Here is a 23,808-nt window from a genome sequence, read left to right as displayed (position 1 = left end):
TTGCTGCTGTATACACTTTATTCCTCCTCTGTCTTTAAACTTACCTGCCAGTGCTTGGGTACAGAGATAAATGTTTTACTCAGTCAAATCCCAAATCTTCAGCTAAGGGAAGTGTCCATAATGAAGGTACTGTATTATCTGTCCTGGTGTATCACTTTTTTCAACCATCTTCATATGAAAGCATGTATGTTACAAGTGATTTTCTTTTTTCCACATTTGTTTGTCAAATTATACCCTTTATTCTTATCCACACTCTAAAACTTCCTCTATGAGTCCATTTACAAAAGCTTTAGAAAAAAGTCTACGCTTACCATAATGCTTAAGCAACTCTCATGGGTTATAAAAGATCCATCCATGCTAAGCACAAATCACTAGAAAGTTTTTCTTCAAAAGTTTTATCTTCAAACTAATCTTCTGACTCCATAAATGTTTAAGGAGAAAAGCAGGCATGACATTATCATGGTGGCTTATCACCTGGAAACATGGCTTGATTTAACCTTTGGTAAAGATGAAAGAGCATTTCCAAATCTAAGAAAAGAAAACCCATTTTAGAGAAGAGTAATGATGTGTTTCACCCCTGTCACCCCATCACTGGGATGAACACCACAGTCAACAGGTATATGAAGGTGCTAGAATGTTACACAAATTTGTGAATTAGGATTTACTATTGTATTTGACTATTTAACAATGGTTTCATTTCTATATAGAAATTCTTGATTTTTCTAATTAATATAACAGATTATTCTAGCAGTTTAGCTTGGCCTTCCTCTGACTGGACATTTTAAATAAACAAAGCCTCCTAAGATTCTGTGAAATACACATTACTAAATTTATACTTTCTCACTATTTTTCATGGAGATTGGGGGGAAAAGGGGCTATGATATAATCTTTGCTAGCTTAGAATTAGCGCAGTGCCTAAGGCATTTGACTGCTAACCAGAAGGCTGGCAGTTCAAACCCACCAGCCACTTCTTGGAAGGAAGATTGGACAATCTACTTCCATAGAAATACTGCCTCAGAAACCCAAGGAGGAGTCTCTAAGAGTCAGAATCGACTCAACGGCAGTAAGTTTGGTTTTCGTTTTTTGAGAGCTTAGAATTATATCATTTTGGTATGGTATACAAATAGTAATTCCAATGCCAGTGTCAGATTTAAGTAGATTTAGTAAATTTCTAGTTTATTTCCTAATCTAGATTTCTTGTTGAATTAACCAATAAAGCAGACTAATCTTACTTCTTTCATGTATCCCTGAGAAATTGATTTATCAGCTTTCTCCTCCCTAAACTTCATTATTGTCTCCTGCCTGCATTTTTTTGTTATTGTTTTGTCAGTGTACTCTTTCTATTTATGGTTCCAGTACTTGCTTAAAATGCTGAATGTATATTAAAATATCAAAGTAGATTGACTTGGTGACTTCTTAAGTTCTGCCAAGCCTAAGATTGTGTGATTTTAAGATGCTGTTTAAATACTTAGATATTGTAAAAGTAAATGACAAATGATCACTATGATCCATCATGACTAGATTAATTAACATAGGCTATTACTTCTAAAAGGAGCTCTGGTGGTGCAGTGGTTAAAATATTCAGCTGCTAACCAAAAGTTCGACACTTCAAACCTACCAGCCGCTCTGCAGGAAAAAAGATGTGGCCGTCTGCTTCAGTACAGATTTATGGGAAAAAGCGTGGAAACCCTATAAGACAGTTCTGCTCTGTCCTGTAGGGTTGCTATGAGTTGGAATTGACTTGATGGCAGTGGTTTTTTGGGTTTTGTTTGTTTGTTTGTGTATTACCTCTAAAGCTGAACTTAGCATGCATCTGACTCCATATCCAGTGTCATTCCCACATCAGATCATCTCACCCAACTCTTTTGGCTTTTGTGAAGGTGTATGGGCAAGTCTTCGCTCTAGCACTCGCTTAATCAGCTCTCCGACATCCCTCATTGATGTTGGCGCCCGGCTGGCAGGCAAGGATCAACCGACGTCCTTTAGTAACAGCACATACCTACAAAACCAGCTCTTGAAACGCCAAGCAACCCTTTACATATTTGGTGAAAAGTCACAACTAAGGGTAAGATTTCTTTTTCTCACTTAGAAATTTTATAGATGCACTAAGGCAGCTTATAAAACTTACCTTGCAAACCAGCTTTCCTACACATTTTTTATAGTATGAGTTCTTAGTCCGGAGTTCAGGTCAATCTCAAAAAGTTTAAACTATCCCTTTATATACTGTATACTTGTGTATTGTACACATGCACGTCTGTTAGCCGTGAAAACAAGTACTTACTCGTAGTACTTAGGAAGAAAGGCCCATCAGTCTCCTTCTGAAAAAGCAACCATTGATAGCCCTGTGGAGCACAGTTCTACTCTGAGACACATAGGGTCACCGTGGGTCGGAATCAGCTCCTCACCAGGTGGTTGGTTTTATTTAATACTAAAAATCCACATAAGCCTTTGGAGTATTAGGAAGTGGACATACCAATAAAAAAAGAAGGGGGACCTATTCAGGCTGTTTTCCACTGTCTTGATCTAGCTTTCACAGGCAAATGAATGGTTTTGTTCTTATAACCTTTCTGATAAGACCACTATAGGAAGGCAGACAGAGGGATGTAGAAAGGAAGACTATGACATTGCACATAGAGATAAGAGAAGGTCAAGACTTTATTCTAAACAACATATTTTAAAACTTTATAAGACTGTGTATAGAAAGACATATGTCCTCATTCCTGAGAGTCATAAAATTCATTCTATTAGATTATAATCACCTTTATTCTCATTGTTAAATTATTATGCTATAGAGCTTTACTATATACTGAAGTCCTCTGGATTGTAAAGATAGACTCTACCTCCAAAAGCAGTGATAATTCCTAGGGTTTAGTATTTTCACAACTTGCAGATGACAAAATAAATGACATTACTACTAACAGTTTTTATCTAGGAAATGATAATATTTGTTAATTCAGAAATCTCCACAGAGTTTTACTCTAGTACTTCAGTCAACACTGGGCACTCCATACAGACCTTTGACTGAATCAAGGAGCAGAGCTGTGAGCAAGGTGCTCTAGTTCCTCTGCCTCAGTTCCCTAGTTCCTCAGTTCCTTAGCAGGGCCCTACATGCCTAACCCACAGATGCCAGTGACTAAGTCATCTCCTCTGTAGCAGACTGGCTTTGGCACCTCTTCTCCCATCGCCTGGACTGCTGTGATCACTTGGTCATCAACCTGTAGAGTGAAAGGCATGAAACCACTGGGCAATGCTCAGTTTTTAAGTATGCGTGCATGATATCTGATACAGCAGATAATTTTATGTCCAGAAAATAGTTATGACACTTTTCAGCAGCAATCCAGGGTTCCCTGCACAGCCTCTTTGGCACCAGCATTTTTTCTAAAGCACAGACTTTCCACACTTCAGCACACCACTTAAAATCTCCATCACTCCCTAAGGTTTGTGTCTCCAGTGCTGCCCTCTGTGCTTCATTCCTCAGAGCAGCTGTGTGATCATTCCTAGATGAGTGAGCACGACTGGCCACTTTCTTTCTTCCTATCTCCTTCTTACCTTCCTTCTTTTTTTTCCCCCCTTTCTTTTCTTCCTTCCTTCCTTCATTTCTTTCATTAGTTATTATTATATTTAGAAAATATAATTCTACTATCCTAGCACAGTAACTATTTGCATTTTTGTATATTCCATTCAAAGTGTTGCTTTTTGTTAATTTCATTTGTGTCTCTCTAGAGTGTGGGTCTGGTGTGCATCATACTATTGGCTAGCATAGTACTACCTAGTTACAACTCCACAACTTTTTCTTCCAACAAAGAAAACATATAAAAATGCAAATAAGTGAGAATGACTTATTCTAAAAATAATCTCAAATTTGGCCTCACCTTTTTAAGGATCCCTGGTGGTACTGTGGTTAAGCACTTGGCTGCTAACCGAAAGGTTGGTGGTTCAAACCCACCATCTGCTTCTGTAAAGATTACAGCCTTGGAAACCCTAGGGGTCAGTTCTCTCCCAAGAGGGTTGCTATGAGTCACAATCAGCTGGACCACAACAGGTTTGGCTTGGTTTTGGTGCAGTGCTTAAGCACTTGGCTGCTAACTGAAAGGTCAGTAATTCCAACCCACCAGCCCTGAGAAAAATGTGGCAGTCTGCTTTTATAAAGATTTACAGCCATGGGAACCCTATGAGACAGTTCTGCATAGGGTCACTGTGATTTAGAATTAACTGGACAACAATAGGTTTTTTTGGTTTGGTATCTTTTTAATTTCACATACTTTAGTGTTTTTATTAGTAGTAGCAAATTCCTTATGGCCTACGTTTTGTTTCAACACTATTGTTGCTAACTCTTGGTTTATAAGATAGGTATCTTTAGCTCCATATATAGTTGGGAAATGGAAGACAGCGGTCTTCTTTTCCTGAAAAGTAAACTAACTTTATTATAACATAAAAAAAAAACTAATAACAGAAATTCATGTATTCTACTAAGTTCTTTGTAAGTTATAACATCATGATTCTATGTTATAAAATAGTGTCCAAAATTATTTTAATCACTATATACATCACATATTGTTGTATGTTTAGGTTTATTTCTTGACATTCTGTATGTAAAATTATAGTCATGTTATTAAGCATATAATATTTTTTCAGTTAAAATTCACTAGTCTTTTCCTATATTTTGGATTATTGCTTTCTAGTAGATTCCTATAAGTAGAATTACTAAGACAAAGAATGTAAACATTTTTGTTTCTTGATACATATGGGAAGTGCTATTGAAAACAAAAACTTGGGAAATTTTTTAAAAACTTTAGTAGACCTTTCAGTAAATGGTAAAATAAGCAACATAAAATATTAAGCAGAGCCTATAGTAAGTCCTTGCCAGAATTTTTACCCTTAGAAAAGCAAATATTCCAGTAGAGTGATTTAGGCAGAATGTGGGGCAAAAAATGTGAAATCTAAGAAAATTAATTCATTCTTTGGCATAAGAAGTTACAAGACTTTTAAGCAACGAGAGCATAAAAGTAAAATATACCAACAGGCTATCAGTATCACATTCTTTAATTACAAATGCAAGAGCCAGTATCTCACACAGAATGAATTCTATATGGAGTGAAGATGTAAATGATAAAAATACCCATGTAAAATACAGATGGGTATGTGTCACCTTGTGTTAAAAAATATTTCCCAACATTAGGAAACAAAAAAACCTTTTACTTTTTACTCTTTTATTACTGACTGTATAAGAGTAATCACAATGTTAAACTAGCCTTGGGACAGGGAGAGAGTGATTTTTATTTCCTGTTTAATGTTTATCTCTACTTTTTTATTTTTATACCACTGTGCTACCGGGCCTCCTTTTTCGTTTTTACAATGAATGTGTTGTCTTTATACAGTAAGAAACAAATATTATATGTCTACAAACTTTAATTTGTAGAGTACTGGAGCCTTAAGAGTATATTACATTTCAGTTACAATGTGCATATTGGGAAGACTTAATTTAAACTGTTGAATTAACTTGCTATCCGTGTGTCATTGGTTCCTCTTTAAACTTCCAGGTTCACAGCCTTATAATTACTTACATTTGGTGTTATAAACTCTGCCAAGTTGCAGCCTACCGGTAGTGTCTTTAAGTTCTAGAATGACAACATTGTTAAGCTAAGTAGTCTACCTCTACAAAGGAGTAGACCTGCCATTCCAGGCAAACCTTGAAACCGTACTGAATGGCTCTTTGCAGCAATACTGCACATTAGCCACACATGATTGGCTTTCTTTATCCATTGCAGCCTCTGTAGCTCTTTGGCCTCAACTGATTATATGTCTTTAAGCATTGCCCCATGGGAAACATTGCCCTTTTAGCCATAGCACTGCATTTGCCTAACTCTCTGCATCTTCATCCACAGAGCTTCAAGTTAGAATTTGCTTTAAATTGTGAGTTTGTTCCTGTTGAATTTCATGACATCCGACAAGTGAAAGCCAGCTTTAAAAAACTCATGAGGGCTTGTATCCCAAGCACCATCCCTACTGACTCAGAAGTGACCTTCCTAAAAGCCCTGGGAGACTCTGAGTGGTTCCCACAGGTAATGTCTACAGCAGCTTGTCTTATAACTCAAGGAAAGGACCGAATGGATAGACAGAACCGATATTTAAGAAAAAATATTCCGTTCCTGCACTACCCCACATCCTCCCCTTTATCTTGTGTGCCCTCTGTAAAGGCCTTTCATTTCTAGGAAACCGTATAATACAGGAGATGAGAGGGTAAAATTATTGATCTCTGCATTCTTATCTGTGTGTAATTGATGTCTTTTTCTCAGTAGGATGACTCTCAGTTGGATCTATTCTAAAGAAGAGATAATAACTTTTAGATAAAAACTTTGATGTACATCAAATGTAATCAGCAAATTAATTGTTGTCAACATAGTGAGAATGCAGGACAAAATGTGATTTCTGCCTGACTCCAAGAAGTTTTTCCTTCTACTTTCTCTCCTTCCATTTGACCCTGCTTGCTCCATGTCTCTAGATTTTAGATTCACCCCCAAACCAGTCACCAGAGGCCCATTATATGCCCTGGAGACAGCCTAAGGTTTGGGAAAACTACCTGTCTCTCCTTCAGCTAAGTCAAGTTTGAGATGTTTCTAATTAACCTTCACAGAGAACCTAAGGAGAAATGTGTGACAGCACATACACACCCACATTCCTTCCAAAGCGGAAGCTCTATCTTTAGGCACCTTGAGGCACAATGGCATGTCCATGTTCCTTCTTCCCCTGTAGGACTTCCCGGTCCCTCTGTCCCTTCCCCCCATCCACCTCCAAACTGACTTACTCTTCAGCCTTTAGGAAGAAAAAGAGTTGTTTCTCACAGTACATTGAACTAATAGTCAGGAAAACCCAGAAATGATGTAAGAACCTAGGGCAGTGACTGTTGTCAAGGAACTTAAACTATAAAGAAACTTAGCTACATGTACAATTGGCTGTAAATATACATCAGGGTATGTTAATTGCTTTCAAAGCAATTGAGAGTATTGATACCCATGGAAGAAGTTGATCAATACTCCCTGCCATCCACAAGCTGTGAGCTCCTTTACCCAACCTATCTATGCGTGTTTGTGCCTCATGCTGTGTTCTGCTCCCTGTGCAAAAGTGGATCCTTACCAGGAACTAGTTAGTGACTGAAGACAGCTTAAAACATTGCCTCACAAATGTTATACGTACACTCAGTGGAATACTACTCAGCCATAAAAAGAAATGAAGTCCTGGTGCATGCCACTACATGGATGAATCTTGGAAACATTGTGCTGAGCAAAATAAGTCAGTAGCAAAAGGACACATTGTATGATCTCACTTAAATAAGCAGATATATAGAGACCAAAGATTATTAGTGATTACCAGGAGTAGGAGTGAGGGGGAAGGAAGAATTTTTGCTTAGGGCACATTGAGTTTATGTTAATGGTGGTACAGTGATGTGGAAACAGGTATCAGGAATAGTTGCTGAACTTGAAGATGTAATTGGTGTCAGTGAATTACACATGTGGAAATTATTGAGATGGTGTGCCTTTTGTTATGTTTGTTTTCATTACAATAAAATTAAATATACATGTATTGTCTCACTTGGGTTATTGACATTTTAAAAGTTAGCTCCTAGAGTAAACACTGAGCCTAAGAGATCAGGCCTGTTCATAGCTGTGATATCAGCACCGTAAGTGAGGCACTTCCCATTGCTACATAGAACACATGCGTTGTTCCTGTATTTAAAATACTTCTGTTTAAAATATATTGTTTTGTTTTGTTTACGTCCCGAGTTGGTTTCATATTATAAACTATGTCATGTGATGTTTAAAATATTTTTTAAAACTACAGTGTTACACATTTGGTTTTCAAATCTATAGGCTATATTCACATCCTAATTGTTCTTTAGGGACTTTGAGTCCATTGGCTTGGCTGAAAAAGCAGAGCATAAATTTAAGTTTTCTTCCCATTTATTACAAGTCCAGACAAATTAGGTGTATCTTTTTATTTTGAGAAAATTCATCTTTGTAAAGTGTGTAATTTATTGGTTTTTAGTGTCTTCACAAACTTGTGCAACCATTGAGCTATCTTAGTCGAGAAAAATTGGGCATATCTGAAGTAGAACTCACTACATCAGAGAAAAGTAATTTTTAAGTCAAATTCCTGTGTTGGAGGGCCACAAATGATCTCTGTCTTGTCTATTCTATGGAATCATAACTCTTATTTTCTGTTTGGGGAATCACGTAAGGTCAGTTGATTTCATAATGTATCACTTGAACAAGTTTTAAAATAGGTCTGCTTTTTCAAAATGCTGCTATCTAACCTTGATTTGGGGCTTCTTTTGTCCGAATGTTAGCCCTTACTCTGAATTGTTTGACTCTAAACAAGTCTTTCATTTAGAAAGTTGATAGAAATTCTTTCTGCCCTTTGTGCTTAGAAAGTGTTTGGTCTGATTGTGGCCTCCTTTCCTGTCTCTTAGCTTCACAAGATAATGCAGTTGGCTGTGGTTGTATCAGAAGTACTTGAGAATGGTTCTTCAGTTTTGGTCTGTTTGGAAGAAGGCTGGGACATCACTGCACAAGTAAATATGACAACATTTTCAGAGGTTCAATTTATATTTGTGTTTCAATGTAGTTGTTTTTAAGTTCTGCAGAGGATTCTTTTGTGTAATGACTAATGTCTTTATGCAAGAGAAAGTCCTATGTTAAACACAACCTGGTATCCATTAGGAAGATCTGTGGCCAGGGGCCTTCAGCCCCTACAGAGCTGGGCGTCTGGCTCAGAGCATCCGGCTCCCAAAGCCACAGATGCTCCATGTGAGCATGCAGATGGAGGCCGTGACCAGTAGTACGGGATGTGGACGATCTTTTCTGGGTTTTGTCAGTCATTTCTCTGGCTCTCTATAAGTACCTCCTTTACTCCTTCCAAGGAACCCTGATGACAACAATAGTTAAGAGCTCAGCTGCTAACCAAAACGTCAGAGGTTTGAACCCACCAAATACTCCATGGGAGAAAGATGTGGCAGTCTTTTTCCATAAAGATTACAGCCTTGGGAAGCCTATGAGGTAGTTCTACTCTGTCCTGAAGGATCACTATGTATGAGTCGGCAGTGGGTTTAAGGTTTACTCCTTCCAGAGTAAGGGAAGGAAAAGTATGAGTACAAACTACAATAAGATATTAATCTATAGCTGCCAAAAGAGATGATGGTTTGAATCAAATCAACCTCATTGATTAACCTCTGAGAAGGCCACAGTCAGCAAATTAGCCATCTAATTCAAATCTTGAGCTCCTGAAATCAAATTACAACCAAAATGAGTTTAAGTTTTTACTGTAAAATTTGTCAAATTTGATTGACTGTCCTGGAAACATTAGTGAACAAGTTTGCCATCCAGGTAATTTTACTTATGAATGAGCTACCATCAAAAGAAATGCTTGTGTTTTAGCAACTGGACTTTTTCAGGACTGAAAGTAATGAAATATCCATCCCACTTGTACCCTAGGTGACATCCCTGGTTCAGTTACTCAGCGATCCCTTTTATAGGACACTTGAAGGCTTCCGGATGTTGGTTGAAAAAGAGTGGCTCTCTTTTGGTCATAAATTCAGTCAGCGGAGCAGCTTGACCCTCAACTGTCAGGGGAGTGGTTTTGCACCAGTCTTCTTACAGTTCTTAGACTGCGTTCACCAGGTAAGTAGAGCAAGCTTCAATTGACTCGATCTGAAGGAAAGAAAAGAACTAGCATTTACTGGGAGTTGCAGTGCCATGCTGGGTACCTTCATGTCATAACTGATAGACAAAGCTAATGATCTGCTCCTGGTGATGAGGAAGAAAATAACTAGTTAGTTTCTCAAACTAAGACAGCTGAGCTGGCTATTGGGTTTAATCCCAAGTGAGGTAGTCAGCATCCTAAGTTATCATCTCCAAAGAAGAGGAGCAAACTTGGACTTGTTCTGCAAGAACATTTGACCTAGGGTAGAACAGCAAAAATACCTAGGTAATGCCAGGATATCAAATCTTCTACATGGTCTGCCTAGTGTAAGAGGACTACCTTCTGTCTGGGCATAAAGGAGATAGAACTCAACCCCTAGAAAAAGAATCAGGGTCCAGTCAGGCAGCCTATAGCATTGAAAGCATCAGCTCCATTCTACTGAGTGACCCAATCAGGGCTAATCAAGAGGCCAGGCAGAAACCCAGGTATATGATCCAGGCAAACTTGGGGAGTAGGGAAAGGGGACATGAGAGTGCTCCAGGCTCCCTCTTAGGAAGGCACATTAGATACAGACCTCTTGATGATCAGAATTGACTTGAGAGCTGGATGAGGCTGGCCTTGCAAATTGAAGGCATTGGCACCAGTGACTAAATTGACCTAGGAAAAGCAGGGTTGGCGATTTCAGCCTTGTCTCATCTGCATCACAAGCCAGGGTAAAGGAATGGGTTCTGGCATGTCAAAAGTATTTGTCAAAGAAGTGAACCTCTTTGAAATATATTATTGGTCTTGAGTATTTGTTGAAAGAAAAGTAGAAATATTTTCAGGAACCACAATTGGAACTAGGTCTTCAGAAGAAGCCTGATTGGTGTGTGATTATGTTTTGTTTGGGTTTATTCTATTAATCAGTTGATCAGTTTTATTAATCACTGTGTATTTGTTTTAAACAACAGCTTTAATGAGACATAACTCACATACCATACAATTCACCTATTTAAAATGTATGTTGTTGTTATGTGCCGTGGAGTCGGACCCGACTCATAGCGACCCCTCCTTGGGTTTCCGAGGCAGTATCACTACAGAAGTAGATTGCCTAACCTTCCTTCCGAGGAGTGGATAGTGGGTTTGAACCACCAGCCTTCTGGTTAGCAGTCAAGTGCCTTAGGCACTACGCTACCAGAGCTCCTGTAATTCATTGATTTTTAGTACATTCACAGAATTGTGCAGTCATCACCATAATTTTAAAGCATTTTTATCATCCAAAAAAGAAAATCCATACCTATCAGCAGTCACTTCTCATTTCTCCACCCACTGTTTATGTTTTTGAGTGTTCCAATCAGTTCCTTGAAGAAAAGACCTATTGAATAATTCTAGCTTGTTCTGTCCAAAAAGTATATAGAGGAGCTGGTCACAAAGTAAAGCTTGTACGTTTAAAATCTTTGCACCAAATGTTGTATTTGTTTCCTGCTTGAATATTAGCCTTTTTATTCACACTCCTGTTAGGCAAATAGCTTAGAGAGAACTTTGGAGAACATTGTTTCTGAAACAGAAAGCTTAACGAGGAGAGGAGCGTGCATCTTTCTCGCTTCTAGATAGTGAGTTCTTCACGAAAACACTTATTATTATCTGGCTTATTGTCACATTAGGCTTGCCAAATGCATGTTTCCTGCCTCCATATCTATTCAACACTTTTAACAATAATTACTAATATGAATTGACTGCTTATGTGCCAGACACCATTCTAAGCACTATATATATATATATATATATATATATATATACACACACACACACTATATATATATATATACACACACACAAGTTCTTTCCTCGTACTTTTCTTTAAGCCTTTAAGCCTTTTTCCTGACCCCCTCATTTGTATTCTTAATGAACTTAGCCTTCTTTGGTAGTATTTGTAACACTAAAGTGTATTTATTTATGGATGTCTTCTGCCCTCCAAGGGACAATGATGGTTCAGGTATAGAATACACATCTTCCATAGACTGGTTTGATTGCTGACCAGTGTAACTCATGCCCAGCCGCCATCTCTCTCCACCACGGGGGGTACTTGAGTGTTGCTGTGATGCTGACCAGGTTTCAGTGGAGCTTCCAGACTAAGATGGACAAGGGAAAAAGGCCTGGAAATCTGCTTCCAAAAATCACCCAATGCAAATCGATGGATCACAGCTAGATAAGTTAAATGATCAGGTGTGGGTAGGCAAAAGCTGATATATCCATGACCATATGTAAGTTTGGTGGATGCTATTTCTAAATATGTGCTTGTATATGCTATAAGAATGCCCATGTATATAATGAGCTAACAGGGGGCAAAGTTATGATAACTTCTTAGCCACAGCCAAACACCTTGAGGAAGTAAATCACTGAGCCCACGAGTTCTGATCCATGGTCACGGGAGACATCAAGTTCAACTGGCATATCATGCTCCACAAAAACATTATTCTACATCCTACTTTGCTGAATAATGACTGGGGTCTTAAAAGATTGTAAGCAGCCATCTAAGGTGCAACAAATGGTCTCTCCTTATCCTGAGCAAATAAGAATGAAGAAACTCAAAGATGCATGGAAACACTTAGTCCAAGGGACTAGTGGACCATGCAAACCTCAGCCTACATGACCCTGAGACCACAGGAACTAGATGGTGCACAGCTACCACTGTTAGCCACTCAAAAAGGGATCAAAATAGGAGAACCGGGATAAGATGGGAGAAAAATGTGTAACAAAACTCAAAATCATAAAAAAAAGACCAGGCTTACTGGTTTGATAGAGACTAGTGAAACCCTAGAGCCTATGGTCCCCCAAGTCACCCTTAGGGCCTGGAATTGAAATCACTCCTGTGGCTTCTAGCCAAACAACAGACAGGCATATAAGGTGAACATTTATATTAGGTAGGCACGCTCCTTAGAACAATCAACTATGGGAGATTAGAAGGGCAACATTTGCACAGGGAGTTCAGAGGGCAGGAATACATAGGAAAGAAGGACACAGGGAAAAAGGGTAACTACAGGGAAGAAGTGGGAAGAGAGCTGTTACGTTATGGGGACTGCAATCAATGTCATGAAACAAATGTGTATGAACCATTGAATGGAAAATGAATTTGCTCTCTAAACTTTCACCCAAATCACAATTAAAAAAAAAAAAAAATCTTTACAGAAAAAGAAAACTTATGGATCACAGTGGTCCAATCAGCAGCCCAGGGAATGACGCAAGCCCAGGCAACATTTCATTCCTTTGTTCATGTGAGTACCATGAGTCAGAAACCAGCCTGATGGCAGCTAACAACAACATTGCCATCTATTTAGATTGGAAATTCTTGAGAATAGGGATTATGTCATAATAGTCTTCATATCCCTAGTATAAACATGTTTATAATTTCAGTCTCTGGAATTAGTAGACATTCAGTAAATATTTATAATGATTGAATAAATAAAAATTTGAATGACTACAAGTCTTGTCAGGCCCTCACTACCCATTAACAAGAACAACCAGAATATCCTAAATAGAATTGCTAACATAATCTTCTGAAAGCTTGGATACAGTGCTTTTATTCCCTTTCACAAATACCTTCATGGCAAACAAAAAGCCTATATACTCTCTCTCTCTCTCTCAGTAAATACACAACATCAGTTTTACCCCTGCTTTGAGATTATATCAGTGTATTCAGTTAAACACAAGAGAAAGTAATTGACTTCCTTTTAAGAATTTATGATACACAAAAAATACATATCTTTAAATATTTGAATCACAAGCCCCATAAAGAGGTACTTAACATATAGGAACAGAGAGCAGATGGGAGGACATCAGAGTCACACCTCCCATCTCCATCTGACTCTGAGGCATGGATTCATACAGAAGAACAGCAGGTAGAGTCACCCTTATTGATTTTTTTAAAAAAGTAATTATTAAACTGAAAATAGGCTGTTTCTATAACAAACTTGCTAGCCAAGCCTTTTAAGATTGTATCCATGAGTATATAGAAAATGTTCATATTATCAGTTTCACGAATTTTTATCCTGAAATTAACAATTTAATGTTGATATATATATATATCATTTTGAGGTGATATCCTCTGATTTCATGAGGTAAAATAGAGTTTAAAAATGAGTAAGTTCTGCTTTCACAGATGAGGGAATAAGACCCTATTGGACAGCTCCTCCCATTTTTTTAAAAAAAATAAACCTGATAAACCTGGACATGAGGAAAGGGTACTTTTCAGTAATGCTATTGAAACAATTGTGTGTCTGTGTAGAAATGTATGAACCTTGGCTTTTTCTTTACCTCATTCACAAAACAGATTCAGAATGGATCATACACCTAATTGTTAGAGCTAAAATTACTAAATTTCCAGAACAAAACTAGAAGAAATCTTTTAACATTGGATTAGGCAGAGATTTATTAAATAGGTCACAAAAAATACAAACTATGAAATAAAAAAAATATATTAAATGGACTTCATCAGAATTTAAAACTCCTCTTAAAAAGATACAGTTAATCAGTTTGAGGAAAGTATCTGAGGAGTATTTTTGAAATATCTGAAATATTTTTAGACAAATTAACTTTTATATCAACCCTCCAAAGGAATTTCTAGTCTCTCCTTCCCGTACCCAGCAACCACTAATCTTGTCTCTATTTGCCTGTTCTGATTATTTCATATAAATGGATGTCCCTAGATTTAAGAAGGGTATCTGGCTTCTTAAACCTAGCATGTTTCTGAGGTTTATTATGTTTTATCATCTATCAGTAACTTCCTTCCTCTTGATAAATAATAATCTCATTATATGAATAGATACCACATTTTTTTCAGTATTTGCTTCTATGAACATTCGTACAAGTTAGTGTTTTCAGTTCTTTCAGTTCGCTTCCCGAAATAAATTTGAATTCCAATTTGAAAAACACAGTTACGAAAAGGAAAAGGCAGACCACAGACTGGGAGAAAATACTTTCTAATCATAAATCTGGTAAAGGATTTGTATCTACAATCAATAAAGAACTGGTACAATTCAATAATATAAAGACACATAACACAGTTTAAAAATGAACCTCAGCATTGTTAGCCATCAGGGAAATGCAAATCAAAACCACAGTGGAATACCACTACACAGGCACCAGAATGACTACGCTAAAAAGACTGACAATACCGAGTGTTAGAATGTGGAGCAAAAGGAGTCCTTAAATACTGCTGGTGAGAATGTAATACAGTCACTTTGGGAAACAGTATAGCAGTATCTTACAAAGTTAAAAACACATATACCAAATGACCCATAATCTCTTTCCTAGGTATTTTCCCAAGAGAAATAAAAGCATATGTCCAGGGACTTCTGCTTCCAGAAAAATGAAGTAGATGTACTTTTTTCTTTTCCTCCCGCTAAATACAGCTGCAATTCCTAAATCTTATATATAAAACAAACATGAGGACCCTGAAAGATGTAGAGAAGAAGGCATACTGGCTAAGGACCTTGAACCTGAGGAATGACACTGTAGTAAGTTCCCTGAATTTTGTTCCTGCGTCTTATACCCGAGACTGTGAATGGCTAAACAAACTGTGATCATCCATACCATGGAATACTACTGCTCAGAAATGTAAAGAAATGAACTGTTGATACATGAAACAACTTGAATGACTCTAAAGACCATTATGTCAAGTGGGGTAGGAAAAAAAATAAATCCCAAAATGTCACTTACTATGTAATTGCATTCTTGAAATGACAGAATTAGAGAGAGAGAGAATGAAATTTTGGTTGTCAGGGTTTAGAGATGGTGAAGGGAAGGGTGTGTCTATAAAGAGGTAGCATGAGAAATATTCCAAATACTCATCAAATGATAAATAGATGAACACATTTTGATATATCCATACAGTGGAATACTATTCAGCAAAACAGAACAAAATATTAATATACACAACCCTGATAAATCTTAGTCATTATGCTCAGTGAAAGAAGCCAAGCCAAAAATGAAAAGGCCATACGCTATATGATTCTATTTATATGAAAATCTAGAAAAGGCAAAACTGTAATGACAAAAAGCAGATCCGTGGTTATCAGGGACCAATGAGCAGGAAGAGGATCATCTGCAAATGGACAAGAAAAAACTTTGAGATGATGGAACTGTGCTGTATCGTGACTGTGGTGGTAGTTACCCAACTACCTACAATTTCCAAAACTAATCAAACCATATGCTTAAAATAGGAAAGTTTATTGCATGTAAATTATACTTCAATAAAAAGTTTTAATTAGTAAGTACAGCATCTCAGTAACTAGATTTCCAGAAAAAGAAAACAGTGACTATCTAATTCCTCCAGAGAATAATTTGTCATTCTGTTGCCCAGAGAGCACTTACAAACCTCACTTTCTGGAAACAGGACAAAAGATGGGTCCAAGGATATCGTGTGTGCAGACTTTTTTTTCCATGCTGTTTTCAGTCCCAGCTATCATCAGTAACTTAGTTGTGCCTAGTATCCCCAAGTACAGAGTTTATCAAGTTCAGTTTTTCCAGAAGACAAACTTCTAGGCTGTTGCTCAGAAGAGAATAGTCACATGGCTAATGGAGTAGGAAAGGGCTCACAGGTCTAACTGCTGCCTCTGTAGTCTTTATTTCCAGCCTCTGTCTTATCCCTGTATTAGTCAGTATTTGGCCTCTAAATGCTGAACCTTTCCAGGTTTACAGGGCAAATCGATACCGTCTCAAATGGTTTTTCTCCTACAGGCATCCCCATGTAGCTTCTGCTATTCTACAATTTATTGCTTTTCTTCCTTCCATTTTCCATCTTCCAAAAATTTATTGCATTTTCTTGGCCTGCTACTGTTTCCCATCCCATTCTCCCCATCCACTTGTGGATTTTCTTGCCTTTTTAAAATTCCTTTCTGAAATTAGGAAGAAGAGGAAATATATCCTTTTTTAAATTGCAAAGGTTGTGGAAGGGTGAGCTAGTATAGTAAGAGTCTGGCTTAAGTTAAAAGGACTGCTAAATGTCTTAAATCTCCATGTTCAATTTGCAGAATTCTGCGTACCTAAACATTAGAGTCAGCAAAAGGATTCACTCACAATCAGTAACAGATGGGATGTTCTCAAAGAAGATATCTTGTCATTGTAGATGAACATCATTGTGTCCCAAGTACAGTAATCATTATTTGGAATAAACCAAAAAAAAAAAAACTCCCTGCAGTTGAGTCGGATCCGACTCCTAGCAACCCTTCCTTGGGTTTCCGAGATGGTATCACTACAGAAGTGGATTGCCCAATCTTCCTTGCAAATTATTTGGAATATAATGCTTATAGTTTACTGTGGAAGGTGGGGTGGGAAAGTGAGGGTCTAAAATGGTGAAAGGTAGCATGTATTCTATGCGTATCCTTAACTGGTATGAACAAAGCAACTTAAAATGAGATGTAAATTACATTTCTGTTACTGTGAGGACACATTACAATAGATGCTTGGACTACAAAATGCTAAGTTATATAAAGCAACTTGTGGTATATGTTCTGTATTTGGTAACTTTATTTTAAAGGAGTTAAAATTCAAATGTTGTATGCAAACCAGTTGGTCCTGAAATCAAAAACAAGTTGACTTCTAATGAAAGTTCAATTACTTGTAAGTGAATGCTGCACAAACAGTAGAAAGTAATACTGTTCGGGGTCTAAATATTTCTTTAAGGTGATTTCTAATCTAGCTGTACCACATTTAAATTTTTTAATGAAAATACAATTTTGTAAAAATTTGCCTGCATCCTCCTTTGACTTAGTACCTCATTCCTAATAACTTGAGTAAGGCAAGTCATGGCAAAGTGAGCATCTGACCTTAATTGTAGCATTTAAAGGATGCTTAGCTTAGCTACGATAGGTATCAGCCTTGGTGAAGCAAATTATTTTGTGCTGAAAAAGGATTGTGTATTCATTCAAAAACAGGAATCTGGAAAGACTATAGTTAACAAATAGTGCTTCTGACTCTTGCTGACTTAATTATAAGGTAGGGTTTCATCATCTCCTACATACTGGTTTTAGGCATTAGAAAATGCCTTCTTTGAATGCCTTTCAAGTGAATACTAGTGCTTTACTTGACTCTGGCTTTGACCAGACAATTCGAATTAGTGCTATCTTCAGTCTCTCAGGGGCCAAAAACAGAGCCAGGCCCCAAAACTTTAGAAAAATAAGTTCAAAATTACATAGCAGCAAGCAGAACTTTCCTGGGTGGAATGTGTTCCCTGCTTATTAACCATTTCTAACATGCTGGATGCCAAAAGTCAGTCCATGGAAATATGCCTAGACGTGTCCATTAGTACTAATAAAGTTACAAAGAAAACAGATGAAGCACTGATCTTAAATTAGAACTGCCTCATCATATAAAAAGCCATTGTTTACGCCAGTTTATACAGGTGTCAGATGAATTATAAATGCTAAATCACTGTTTCATAATAGCAACATCTGGCAGATTTTTTGTTGTTGTTGCTTCTAAAGAAATTGGCTTAGCTCAAATGATATCATTACAGGATGCTTCCTTTTCTTAAAATAGTTGAGTCAAATTCAAAAGGAAAATTCATCCAAAATACAAAGGTGAGATTTTTACCTAAAATATACTTTTTAACTATATATCAAAGGAAAAATTATAATATCAATGAAAATATAAAGTATAAGACAGCATCCACTTATTTCAGCATTACAGTAAATCTTTGAGAGCTTGTCAGAACTTTTTCATTATTTCCTACATTGAGAAAAACAAATAACAGTTTTAACTTTGCCTTCGAAGTTTATTCAAATTGTAAGTTGACTCACTCTGATCTGGCTTTGTGGTTTGATTCTCTTCACAGTTACCATACGCCAGCACTATGCTAGTTTCCTAGTCCAAAAAGAACAGCTATTTGCTCTTTGAAGATATGAAACTTCTCTGGAGCACGTATGTGAGTAGCTCAGCTGCCATCACACAAGGTGCAAGTTACTCTGAAATTGATCCATTCCCGCAGCAAAAAAGCTGCAGCTAATGGTATATTTAGGGAGCTCTGGTAGCGTAGTGGCTAAGGCACTTGACTGCTAACCAGGAGTCCTCCGGAAGGAAGATGAGGCAATCTACTTCCGTAGTGATACTGCCTAGGAAACCCAAGGAGGGGTCGCTATGAGTCGGGTCTGACTCGACGGCACATAACAACAGCAACAAATGGTATATTTAAGAGTTTCTGGTGTCTTCAACTGAAAACTGGCCAAAGTGGACTAAATCTATGCTGTTTCATAACAGAGCACTTTTGCATTAAGGCTTTTCATATTTGAGCCTGTAAAATCTGAGTTTGCATATCAGTCCCACTTGCTAACTTTGTGATCTTGAACAAATTATTTAACCTCTCTGTGATGGTTAAGGTTATGTGTCATCTTGGCTAGGCCATGCTTCTCAGTGTTTTGGTAAATATTATGTGCTCATCCTCCATTTTCTGATCTGATGTGATTAGCCAATCAGTTTGAAAGGGGAATTTTCTTGGAGGTGTGGCCTGCATCCAGTATGTGTGGATATTCTGGCAAAGTTCACCCTCTCTTGATCCTGCATCCATCTCATCATCCAGTGACCTCTGTTTCTTCAGATGGGAGCCTGAAGCCTGCCATCTTACCTGCAGATATAGGGATTTGCCAGCTCCCGCTGCCCTGTGAACTAGCAGCTTGCTGTTGACCTGCAAATTTTGGGTTTCTCAACCCTTGCAACCATGTGAGTCAGGAGAAGCCTCCAGTCTGACACCTGACCCATGGAGGCTTGCAACCTCCACAACTGTATGAGCCCTTTCCTTGAAATAAAACTCTATATCTATTTTTTTTCCCCCACTGGTTTTGCTCCTCTAAAGAACCCAGCCTAAGACACTGTGTGGTTCAAATTCTTCATCTCTATTATAGAAGTTTTAAAACTTAATGTAAAGTGACTAGCACAGTAAAAGTCATGTAAAATGTACAAAGTTAATGTTTAATCCTAATCTGTGAAATAGCAAGAGCTAACAGTAAGCACTTACTTTTCTAGGGTGTTTCTAAGATGATACTATACCTATAACTTTCCAAACATTGATACCATTCTAGATAGGATCACTCACAGCTTAATATTTGTGATCCCTAAAAGCAGAATCCAGTTTTAATGTATTGCATTTTATTCCTAAAATGTTGATATTTCCTGGGATTTGAGTCATAGTTTATTTTTATAGGCCTTTAAATTTTTAAAAGTACTTAATAAAAAAATCAGACCCTATAAAGTCATGTTTCTACAAATTCCATTTCAGACTCTTCTTATAAATAAGTGAAATTAGCAGGTTTCAGTCAGTAATGGAAAACAAAACTAAAATGCTTCACACAGCTTATCTTTTAAATTTGTACATTCTTTATCCTCAGCAAGATGAAACAAAATTATTTTGAACAAGAAATTCCAGATGATGCCTGAGAGAGGCCAAAATCCTATCCATCAGAATATTTAGTGAAATGATCAAATAGAATTGATTTGTTGGCTATTGAAATGCTTATCATTCCTAATCCTACATAATATAATAAAACTAAATTTACTTCAAGCAGACTTGCATTTAGGCCCCAAAAGTATTGTGGCTAACAATAAGGAAAACTAATGACACAAAAGTAGGTTCTTTGAGAAGATAAATAAAATTGATAAACCTCTAGGCAGACTAATCAAGGAAAAAAAGAAAGAAGACACAATTACCAATATCAGGAATGAAGAATACCATCACTGCAGATTCTACAGGTATTAGGATTACAAGGAACTATTCTGAACTTTGTGCCAGTCAAATCACAACTTCGATGAAATGGACAAATACCCATACTCATTCAAAAAGAAATACCACATTTTTAAACTTATAGTAAATACTCTCACATAAATAACACACACATGCATCACATGCATATAGCATGCAAAACCAAAACCAAACTCACTGCCATTGAGTTGATTCAACTCATAGCGGCCCCTGCTTGGTTTTCTGAGGCAGTATCTCTACAGAAGTAGATTGCCCAACCTTCCTTCTGAGGAGTGGCTGGTGGGTTTGAACTGCCACCCTTCTGGTTACCAGTCAAATGCCTTAGGCACTACACCACCAAAGCTCCTTACAGCATGCATAGCACTTAGGAAACTAATGCACAAGGTGTTGCATGGTTTGGAAAAAATGTAACAGGCATTATTTGCATAAAAATATGGTACAAAAACAGTTCTATCTCTACTAAAGAAATTGAAATTATAGTTAATCTTTCCACAATGAACACGCCAGGCCCAAGTGTTTTCACTAGTAAATTAAACCAAGCATTTAAGGAAGAAATAGTAGCAATTCTTCAAGAGCTCTTCCAGAATATTGACGCAAAGTTATTATTTCCCAGTTCAGTCTGTGAGACCAGCATTACCCTAATACCAAAACCAGCAAAGACAGTACAGGTATGCTTTGTTTAATATCCACATATGTTTGACCACATATACCCATGGCCCCATAGGGTTTAAAAAAAAAAAGAAAGACAGCAGCTCTTCTGTTTATTATTTCCCCCTGATGGTTTTAAATACCCCAGACCCTGACTTGGAACACTGGACCACAGTGGGATACAAGCTGGTGAAGTGCAGGACATGGCTTTGGGCACAGGCTCTCAGACTTTCCATTGGGCAGGTAGGCAGCAGTGGTGGGGGCAATAGGGCCTGGGCTGCTCCTTCTGCTCAGGTGAGCACAAGAGCAAGGGGGCTGGGAGATTTCTGCTCTCTTCCTCTTATTCCCACTCACTCTGTCCCCTAAGCCACCACTGCTACCATGGCCCATTTCTCTGGCCTCTACCAACAACTCTAGCAGCAGCAGTGATAGCAGAAGCAGCAAGCCTGGCTGGAATTGGGCACCCATAAGATTGTAATATGGTTTTTGCACAAGATCCAAATCACATAATGTCCTGTTTCACAGAATGTATCGTGGATATTGTGATAGTTGGAGCTGTGTGTCAACTTGGCTGGACCACAATTCCGTGTAGTTTAAGCAGTTGTGATGTGGGTTGTTCCAATGATGGGATCACATGTATATGTTTTGAGCAGCCAGTCCGTTGAAAGGGAATTTCCCTAGGGGTGTGGCCTGCTTCCCGTAGATTTATGAACATCCCAGGAAAAGACTCTTTCTTCTGTGGATCGGGATTCTATTGTATATTCTATTCTATTATGTTGTGTTGTAACTGTCCATGAGCAAACAATCCACCATTTGGCCTGGAGATCTTGGATTCATCATTCGTTGGAGTCAACAGCCAGTACACTGCCTGCCAACCTTGAGCTCCACAGCCCCTGCAGCTTTGTGAGTCAGGAAAAGCCTCCAGCTTGATGTTTTATGCAAGAACTTGGGACTTGCCAGCTTCTATAAGTGTGTGAGCCATTTTCCTAAGATAAATTTCTCTTTTTCTCTATATATAAGCTTTACTGGTTTTATTTCTCTAGAGAAACCAGTCTGACACATTTGGTACTGGGAGTGGGGTCTAGAGAGACAAAATCATAAGGATGGGCTACCTAAATTGGTTCTCCAATTTGATTAATTGTAAAGGCACTGGTGACCCTGCCTCTGTTAGTAAAGAGGGCCCTGCTAATCCCTGGCATGAGGTGGCAACATTAATATGCAAAATAGCATCACCAATAGATCAAGAACTTTTGAGAAGTGAGGCTCTGGGTGATTGCATATTTGATACTTTTCTGCAATTTTGTCAGCATGACGAGTATAAGGAAGCTGGTTGGTTGGTCTTACTTACACTAGACAAAGTGGTGAAAGAGCGAGATGAGCTTAGGGCTGCTCAGTCACAGCTTAAGTGCCGCATAAAAGACCTCAATGTTTCCAGTTGTGCTCTGAAAGAAAGCCTTATTTCTTCTAGTGACAGAGCTGATATTGCCGAAAACCAAACACAGAGTCTTATTGTAAAGGTGGCTCAATTACAATACCAATTAAACTGCCAACCCAGAATGGTGTCTGAAGTTAAAGTGAGGGCATTGATTGGAGAAAAATGGGATCCTGAAACCTGGAATGGGGACATATGGGCAGATAGTCAGGAAGATCAGGATATGGAGCCTGTAAATTCTGTTGAATCCCTCCCATCTGAATGGATTACTGTAAAACCATTATCTCCTCCACCTCAGTTTGATGGGATTAACCCATCTGTTTCTGCTGAGTCATTGCCTGAGGCAGAGGCCATGGAAGACATTGATGAATGTTCTCAGGAACTGCCCCAACCACCCATTGTTGCAGCTAGACTTATAACTAAAGTTAAGTCCAAGCTAGCCCCAAAACGTGAAATACAAAGTGTGACTGAGGAGGTGGTACACTACACCCGAAAAGACCTACTTGATTTTGCTAACATGTACAGACAGAAACCTGAAGAATATGTATGGGAATGGCTACTTAGGGTGTGGATAATGGTGCAAGGAATGTAACATTTGATCAGTTTGAGTTTATTGATTTAGGCCCACTAAGTACGGATTCTTCATTCAGTGTTTCAGTTTGAGAGGTTAGTAAAGGATCTAATAGTTTATTCAGTTGGCTTACTGAAGCATGGATTATGCGGTGGCCTACCTTAAGTCAAGTTGAAGTACCAGACCTGCCTAGGTATAATGTAGAAGAAGGTATCCAGAGGCTTAGGAAAACTGGCCTGTTAGAATGGATTTATCAGATTAGACCCCTAGAGCCAGAAATGAAGAGTCCAGAAGACATGCCTTTCACCAGTATGGTGAGGAATAAATTTGTGAAGGGAGCTCCAGCATCCTTGAAGACTGCTGTGATTGCTATTTTATGTAAGCCAGATTTGACAGTGGGAACTGCCCTAATTGAACTAAGACACTTAACTACGATGGAGCTGATTGGACCCCATGGTAGTAGGGGCCAAGTGGCAGCAGTTAATTGACAAAGGCAATGTGGGCATGGTTACCGTAACGGACAGCAGAGTCAGAACAGTAATCAGAATAGTCTGACTTGTGTGGAATTATGGCATTGGCTACTTGTGTATGGTGTTCCTAGTAGTGAAATACATGGCAAACCTATTAAATATTTACTTGATCTGTATAGACAGAAGAATTCTAGGTCACGTGAACAGCAGCCTAGATTGAATCGTCAGAATACAGAGTCATGACCTCTCAATCAATTCCCAG

General features: G+C 38.1%; 1 protein-coding gene across 1 annotated transcript in view; it reads left to right on the top strand.

Moving 5' to 3' along the window:
• Window positions 1–23,808, top strand: part of SBF2 (SET binding factor 2) — a 636,061-nt gene that overhangs the window by 578,043 nt on the left and 34,210 nt on the right. The window contains exons 30-33 of the mRNA XM_042783055.1: window positions 1,881–2,065; window positions 5,886–6,062; window positions 8,468–8,569; window positions 9,489–9,674. Of these exons, the coding sequence (XP_042638989.1) occupies window positions 1,881–2,065; window positions 5,886–6,062; window positions 8,468–8,569; window positions 9,489–9,674 (650 nt within the window). The remainder of the gene's footprint in view (window positions 1–1,880; window positions 2,066–5,885; window positions 6,063–8,467; window positions 8,570–9,488; window positions 9,675–23,808) is intronic.

This window comes from Orycteropus afer, unplaced genomic scaffold, assembly GCF_000298275.1.
Source record: "Orycteropus afer afer isolate SDZICR_OR568_19922 unplaced genomic scaffold, OryAfe1.0 scaffold00014, whole genome shotgun sequence".
Lineage (NCBI taxonomy): Eukaryota > Metazoa > Chordata > Mammalia > Tubulidentata > Orycteropodidae > Orycteropus > Orycteropus afer.
Note: the sequence above shows the minus strand (reverse complement) of the source record. Positions and strands in the feature narration are given on the sequence as shown.